Source organism: Centruroides sculpturatus, unplaced genomic scaffold (assembly GCF_000671375.1).
Source record: "Centruroides sculpturatus isolate CEXI.00-Female unplaced genomic scaffold, Cexi_2.0 scaffold20, whole genome shotgun sequence".
Taxonomy (NCBI): Eukaryota; Metazoa; Arthropoda; class Arachnida; order Scorpiones; family Buthidae; genus Centruroides; species Centruroides sculpturatus.
This window is the reverse complement of record NW_019384333.1, coordinates 1,073,269-1,081,561: the sequence shown is the minus strand read 5'-3', so window position 1 is coordinate 1,081,561 and position 8,293 is coordinate 1,073,269. Positions and strand designations below refer to the sequence as shown.

The 8,293-nt window shown below is 34.2% G+C and overlaps 1 protein-coding gene and 1 long non-coding RNA gene across 2 annotated transcripts in view; both read right to left on the bottom strand.

The window, feature by feature from the left end:
- Positions 1–3,789: 3,789 nt before the first annotated feature.
- On the bottom strand, positions 3,790–5,154 carry LOC111631054. Its single transcript, XR_002757629.1, has 3 exons — positions 5,120–5,154; positions 4,683–4,870; positions 3,790–4,611 (listed from the first exon to the last, which is right to left on the bottom strand). It is a non-coding gene; the product is annotated as an uncharacterized LOC111631054 (long non-coding RNA).
- An 819-nt stretch (positions 5,155–5,973) lies between these two features.
- Positions 5,974–8,293, bottom strand: part of LOC111631026 (sex peptide receptor-like) — an 11,999-nt gene continuing 9,679 nt past the window's right edge. Inside the window, exon 3 of the mRNA XM_023375221.1 lies at positions 5,974–7,460. Within this exon, the coding sequence (XP_023230989.1) occupies positions 6,129–7,286 (1,158 nt within the window). The 5' untranslated portion in view covers positions 7,287–7,460 and the 3' untranslated portion in view covers positions 5,974–6,128. The remainder of the gene's footprint in view (positions 7,461–8,293) is intronic.

Sequence of the window (8,293 nt, the reverse complement as noted above, 5' to 3'; positions counted from 1 at the left end):
CACAGCCTACAATAAGAACAGCCTAGTCATTTGCTCTAAAAACGTGTGTCGATGCCTGAGGCGGTTTGCACATTTTGTTCACTAGGAGCGCTGATGACCGGACTATTCAATCAAGTGATCAATACTAATACTATTGCAAAGATGTGCTTGTTATGATAGTATTTTCGAAATTTTAAATTTTTAAAATCTATATATCCAGATATTGTTCAGTTTTAAAAAATTCGTTTTAAAATGGTTCATTGCTCTGCGATTTTGTACATCAAATAAATCGAAAAAAGATGAAATAGTAAATCTTTATCACAGAAAATAATAAAAGTGGCACCTCTATAAATTTTTGTATTATTTTGATAATTACTGTATATGCTATATTTAAAGAAGAAGACTAAATATAATAGATTAATTTTGGTAATACAAATTTGAATTGATTTTATATGTTAATTCATTAGGAACCAAGAGATAAATATCAGCTTATATTTTAATAAATATATAATTCAGTTGTACAAGTGATGTTTTATGCCAACATAGGAAGCTTTAAAAAGTGTGAGAATTTTTTAAAAGTTATTTAGTTTATTATATTTAAAAACAGTCATGGCTACAAGTGGATCAAAATATTTCATGATGCACCAGTTATGGCCAAAGGGGTGGCCAAAAATGATGTACTAGTTTTGGCCACCATGTGGATTCTTTCCATATGCATTATTAGGGCATTATACTTATATTAGGATTGTACTTTTTTCCAGTCAAATAAAAATAAATAGTTTTATAAGTAAGCTATACAACAATTTGCTGTGGCAGTAATATTTTTTCTATAAGTTAAGTCTGCTATGGATAAAATAATATCGATAATATAAAATAGACTTGATGAATATAAAACTACAAAATATTTTTTCTTGGTCATTTCACTAGTTTAAAAGCTAGAATAATATTCAGAGGTTATTGACTATATATTATTCTTTATGTCAATTATATCAAAAAATATTCTCAAAAAATAGTTTTAATAGTTTTACTTGCATTAGCCACAATTGGTACAGGCATGATTAAAACTGGTGATTTTTGTAATATTTAAAAAAATTTTAATTTTGTTTATAAAATGTTAAAATTAATAAAAATAAATGTAATAAGGTAAAAGAGAACATGTTTTTGCATTATTTTTACTATGTTTCATTGCTTTAAAAAATTTTAAGAATATAAAAATATTTTTTTAAATTGAAAATTGTCTTAATGTGACCAGAAAAAGGTACAGTACATCTACCCTATTAATTATTATTTCATTTAACCGTTTAGATAATTATTGATAATATGTCTATTGTTTTAGATAGATCTGCAGAAATCCGGGCAAAATCTTAATTTAAAAAAAAATCAATAATTTGCTATATCCTAAGTTTGAATTACTGTTTTGTTTTACGAATATATGATAGCATGTAGCTAGGATAACTTAATCAGTGTGTGTTGTTATGGTCCGTTGTGTGGCTCCATCTTGCGAGAGAAAATATTTTCGTTTGGACACAACACTACAATGGGATTTCCCCCATTTGACTAGGCTGTTCTTATTGTAGGCTGTGGTTGTGGGTTTATTCCAAATTCAAAGAGTCTTTTTTTAAGCAAATCGTTTGTTTGTTAAATTGTGGCAACGCAATACGTGGGCGATCTGCCCTGGGGATGTCTTCTGGGAGATCTTTTTAAGGGAAACTGGCCCCTATTTAGGCATTACAGACGTGGAGAAAACCCGGAAAACTCCATGTGGCCAGCCCGTTGGTGAGAAGGGGGACTCAGCCTCAGTCTCCTGGAGTTTTCCGGAACCACTTTTTTAAACTTTTTTCGCCCTGTGGGCACTAAGAAGGCCTCTTTTAGCAAGCCCATTATGGATTAGGCCAGGCACACAATGGAGCAGCCGGATGATGAGGGACTGGGACAAATATACTCGTTCGGACCATCTCGTTTTTATCCACTGTTACTTGTGGGCTATGTAAGAATTTCCTCTTCATTAAAGTAATTAGAATCCCGAATTAGACGACACAGTTCCGATTTTTAAACTGTTTGAAAAATGTTCCAGTTTTAAACTGTTTTATAATTATATTCAAAAATAGCGAAATTTTGTAACGATTTGCTTTCTGTTGATTCTTTGTTAATACAGTAAACTCCCCTATAAAACGGGTTCATATCATATGGATTCGTATATAACGGCGGAAAAATTGCGACCGTATTCGTATAAACACGCTAAAAGAGACTCGTATAATACGGTAAAACGTCATCGCCGACTCGTGTCGCGACAGGATTGGTCGAATCTAGACCAATAGCGGATATTGCACAAACCGTTGAGTTTAAACGAGCAGCGGACCTACTAAAAACCATTTATTATTTAACGGCCATAAAAAATTATATTTATATTAATGATGTCTCCAAAGTTCAGCAAATTTTTCGCAGAAAAATAATTTATCAGAAAATGCGCTCCCCGTTCGATGCGGCGCTCCACGACGAAAACAAGCTTAAGCAATGGCGTTGACGAACGGCACACACTCGGTAAGTAATCTTACAATTTTTTGTTTATAGCATAGTTTATATGGATTATTCGCAAAAAATTATACGTATTTTGGAAATGTTGAGTCAAATTAATCTAGAATCGATTAATTTTATGGAAGAAAACCTTTCAAACAGCCGTAGTCCGTAAACTGCATAAGTGCCGGGCTGTGATTGGCTGGACTCATAGAAAATGGATTCATAAAAACCGGAACGTATCTACCGTGTTATAGAGGGTGTCGACTGTATTAATTTGTATAATAATATATGTTAAATAACACAAACATATACACACAGAAATGTAAAGTTCATTTTTTGTGACGAAGGTCCTGGCTTTTCTGAAATTCTTGTTCTTTTGCGATAAAATCGTGAAGTTTCACTTGTCGCTTTTTTTCTTTCCTTAAGCAAATGTTGATAGCAGAAGATCGCATCCATAAAGCCTCGTTTTGCTTTTGCACTCCTTTCAACGATTTCGGTTATCTTACCATGCTTTTAATAAGGAAATCTGTAGAGAAATATTTTGGGTTCTTCGTTTTCAGAATCTCTATTTTCCAGTTCCACACGAATTCCATGCTGTGCCAATTGTTGAAGGTCGTCGTTGGTAAGGCTCTTACCAGAAACCTGCTGTAACTCCTCAATATCCTGCTCTTCTATATATCCTAGTCCTGCTATATCGATTAGGTTGAGTTTGGTCAACCGGTCAAATTTACCTTAGGTAGCCAAAATGGCGGCGCTTTCGTTTCGTTTCCGTTAGATTAGCTACATTTTTAGTAGACGTTTCCTTATTTATTTATTTATTTATTTTGTTCAAGAACTACAATGAATCAATAGCTAGTAGCGTTTGGCACTCGGTGGCCTGCCGGCGGCTCCCCTCCGGGAGGAGTCTGTCTGGACCACGAACAGTTGGAGCGTGGCCATGTTGGCTACCTAAGGTAAATCTAACCGGTCAACCTAACATTAAAGCGATAGGCTCTTCTCGTTGAGAATTCTTGTATACATTAAGCCATAACTTCTTCCACATTTCGTTTGTGCATTTATCAGTCAATTCTTGCCAAGCGAAGTCGATATTTCTTATGGCTTCGATGATCTTATATTTTTCCATAATTATACCAAACAGATTTAAAGAAAGTATATTTTTTGCCACCTTCTGCTGATTGGTTTGTGTTCGCAAATAATCGTATTATATACGAATCAATGAAATGCCGCGATAATTTAAATCGGCGTAAATTTTGAGCTTTTTTTTAGGCTTCGAGCAGACCGCGTTATATCGAATCAGCGTTAATTAAGCGAGGCAACGTTAAGCGGAGTCTTACTGTAGATGACTTTCCTTTTCAGGACAGTTTCCTTCCTACTGTCCTCGTTAGACAATTTCACCACGATTGGGTTACGCATCAAGATCTGAGCCCGATTATTGCTACGGATGGTTCGAAAGACGATACCCCAGTCACGGCGGCTTACATCGATTCTGCTCTTCACATGAAGGTTTACTTTACCCTCCACCCTGAAGCGACCATCTTTACGGTACGCTATTTTGCATGCCATCAAACGCTACCGAGCACAGAGAAGACATTATTGTTCGTGCGGATTCAAAGTCACTCAACAATGCGTTGCAGGCATACCATGGTAATTCTGTCTCTATCACGCATCACATCATCCGTCATATTCATCAGCGAAACACAAACATCTTACGGACCCGGTTCATATGGACCCCAGCAAATAGAGGTATACCGATCAATGAGCTAGCAGACAAATCGGCGAAAAACCGGCTCTGTACCAATTACATAAACCCAGAAGATTACATATCCGTCCCCAGGCCCGTTTCCAATAGAAAGTCTTACCAGGTGGCACCACTCTTGACAGATCATCCATGCGTTGAGTCACCCCATTCCATCAATCCAATCTAAAACATCTACAAATATAAATTTTATTCTGCAAGAGATCTTTTGTATACAGTCATCGACTTGTATAGCGAATAACACAGCATGACGGCAATTACCAAAACGGCAAGAGAATTGCCTACGATTATAGGAATAATTTCGTCTTTGACAAATTCCGTGGGGCAATCTCTATATTGCACCAAGCTGCAATTCTGTGCTGTAATGAAAAATAGACAGTTTTAAGAATAAAAATGCGAATTTTATAAATAAAAAAGATATGTATTTTACCTTCAGAAAATGTTCCATTTATGATACCATAAGGTTGGATTCTGGCATCGATTAACCTTAAAGTGGCAACTTTAACATTTTATCATCAAACAATGGAATTATTTCAGGTAAAAGACAATAGTAAGATTTTCCTATACGAGTTTCGAACCGATTGCTGTCATCCATGCTTTTAACTGTTTTCCTCCTCGCTTTAAAAGAATAAATACCCGAACATTAGATTTGATTTTAAAAAAAATCATCACTTATGTTTATTATACAGTCGAACTTCTGAACAACGACCCCTGACAAAAATGGCCTTTGTATGGAGATTGTTTTGTATGCACTTTTGTATGCAGTGGGTATATACGGTATATACAGTGGTTACCACTGTTTATAGGTGTTTGTTATTGGAGGTTCGACTGTATTTATAAATTTTTCATACAAATTTAGTTACTTACTATCGGTTGCATCGATAAATTGATGTCCAGCGGTAAATTTTCTTTTCTTTTTGTCAAAACTACTTTGTATAAAATCGGGATTTTTTACAGAAAAACACCATCGGATTCACTCGATTTATTAAACTAATATAAAATCTTATCGAAGTTCTCTTTCTATCATGAACGGATTTCTTTTAATTTAATATAATATTAAGGGTAAACGGCTATTAGAGAGCTTTTAACAACGTCTCGCCTGATTAATATCAATAATTCGCGTAAGTAAATTCGATTATCGACCTTAATTTGGAATAAATTATGTTTCGTTATCTTATTTATTTAGTCGAAAACCGTTTAATTAATTTGCTGGATTTTAATGCGTTAAAATCAAACGAAGTTCGGAAGAAGTAATAACGACTTTTGAGAGAAACTTTATCAATAAAGTACGAAGACAGACAAACAGACGGACAGTGGGAATTGTAGTGTAAAGTATATAAAGATTACTAGTAAAATTAAATTGTAATATTCATTAAAAAACGAAGGAGAAATTTAAGAATTCTTTTGTAGTTGTTGATGTAAAATTTCTTCTCGATTATTTGCAAAAGAATTCTTCAGATTAATTCAATTGTGCTTACTCAGAAACTATGTTTCTACTATTCCATTAAAGTATTAATTTTCAGAAAGTAAATCCTTTTAACAAAAGAGTGAACGACGGTGGAATAATAACAACGAAACCCGTTGAAAGATAGAAATTTTCTCGTTGCAACATCAATTAATTTAATTTCGTTCCCGTGTGAATAAAGATCTAAACATTTTGCATAAGTTTTCTAAAACTATAGACGAGTTATAAAACGAGTATATTAAATTTCTCTCTCTCGACTTTAACATCTTTATTTTACAACTTTTGTCTTTAAATACAACGTAACTTTATATAACAAATAGAATTTGAGCTGGCTTTTTTTTCGAACGATTATTTTTTAATTATAACGTTAACATTATATTGTGCGCAATTAAAAGCTTTCGTAACGCGTAATCACACGCAAGTGGTATCACGCGTAACGGCTTGTTCCGTGGGAACTGCTATCCACTTAGTCACCATCTTCGGCGTGAAGAGTTTTGCAAAGGTATCTCTGAACTGACGACTCATAGAGCAATAGAGGAAGAAATTGATGGCACTGTTAACAAGTGCCAGAAAGTCCATGATTTCTCCAAAATTCTGATAAACGTTATCGAAAAAATCTTTACCCAAAATACCGCTAAGAAGAGCCAAAATTCCTGATGGAAATTCTGTGACTAGAAAGAGTAACAAGACGGCCAACAACATTCGAGTGGTTCTATCGCACGATTTGTCGCATTCCGAACGATTCTTCAACCTCTGTCTTCTCAAATCCGCTTCGTACAGTACTCTAATCAATCCCAGACTCAAACCTGTTAATAACACGCAGGGCACTAACTTGGTCAGAACACTAAATATCCAAAAATTGACATTTTGGAGTAACTGTTGTCTTTTCTGAGCGATTCTACTAAATCCTATCTGGTATGTGACTTCTTGGTTCTCACGCACTTCGTGAATTTGGAAGGTCAAGTATACGGGTAGACAAAATATTGCGCAATAAACGTACGTCATAGTTATAGCTAGTTTGGCTCGATTCATATTGCACCATTTTACCACGTTAGCTGGGAATCTAACCGAGAGGAATCTCCAAATGGCCAAAGTGACGGTCAACCATATAGAGATGGTGTGACATACCACGGTGAAGTGGGCGTGAAACAAAGTAAAGGCGGCCCACCCGTACGAAAATTTATCTTCGTCCGCCTGGTCTACTCTGATGTAATTGTGAATGGCGAATGGTAAATAAGAAGACATGACACACATGTCGGCCACCGCCAATCCCGTCAAGATGGCATTGGTGGGAGAGATCATGTCTTTTCTGGTCAGAACGATGATGTTGAGGATGTTGGCGAAGATGCCGAACAGACATACTATAACGGAGATGTAGCCGTGCACCGAAGTGTATTTCTCTCTGAAGATGCTCAATTCTTTTCCGTAATAGGGACGTAACGGTTCCTCTTCCACGCGAAAGTCGATATTTGTAGAAACGTTAGAAAATGACCAATTTCCAGTCAAGTTACTCCAGAAGCTGGTCTGGTTGTCAAATTCCAACCGAAATTCTATCAGATAGTCGTTCATTCTCGAGTTTTTCAAGAAGAAATCTTTAATTCCGGAATAATTTAGATTTCTGGTGTTTTCTTCTACAAAACTGAACGATCGATCTTTTATTTCTCTTATTTACAGGTAAAAGAACGTAGAGAAATAAGTTCACTTCTCGAATTCATTCTGAAGTGATTTTCATACGTAGAAAATCTGAAAAGTATAATAAATTTCAATATACTTTAAATTGGAAATTTATTATTATTATTTATTTATTTTACGATAAATTACTTTTAATATAATATAAAACATTTTATATTTTTCAGGAAACAAATATAATTATAGCTTTTAATTCCCTAAATTTCGAATAACTCCTTTGAAATGTTATAGAATAAAAGTAGATATAATATATAAAGTATGCCTTTCTTTATTTTTAATTTTGCATGAGACACTTTGTATTCTATTGTAAAAGTAGAATAACATTTATAAGAGACTCCTTCTTAAAAATAGATGTCCTTCCTCTTAAGTATTCCGAACAGAAGGTCGTGTTTGCAAACAATAATCCTAAACATTGTCATTGTGCATGCTACCGAGTAGTTTAAAGTTTACAATTCTACTAAAAACATCTCTCTATTCTCCAAAATAATAAAGTTATCGACTACGTTAATTGTGTACATTTCAATCAATAATAATCAGTAAAATCTGATTACTTCAGACCTTTAGAACATGAATTATCGAAACAGAAAATACAGATGAAGGTACGAACAATGAGGAACGAGAAGAAAAGACGTGAAAATCGAATACAATTTTGAATTAAAAATGTTCAAAAATAAAAAAATAAAATAATTTCAATAGTTTGATTCTCTATTAAATAATTTAATTAACTAAAAGAAGAAAAATAAACAATACAAAGATGGCCTTTGGCGTGTAAAAGTCGACGTTGTTTGACTGCAATATCTTAGAGTAAATAAAGATTTATCTACATCGCTTTGATTTCGAGCATCTTATTATAAGGGCATAAATGTGGACGTTGATTAAAAATATAA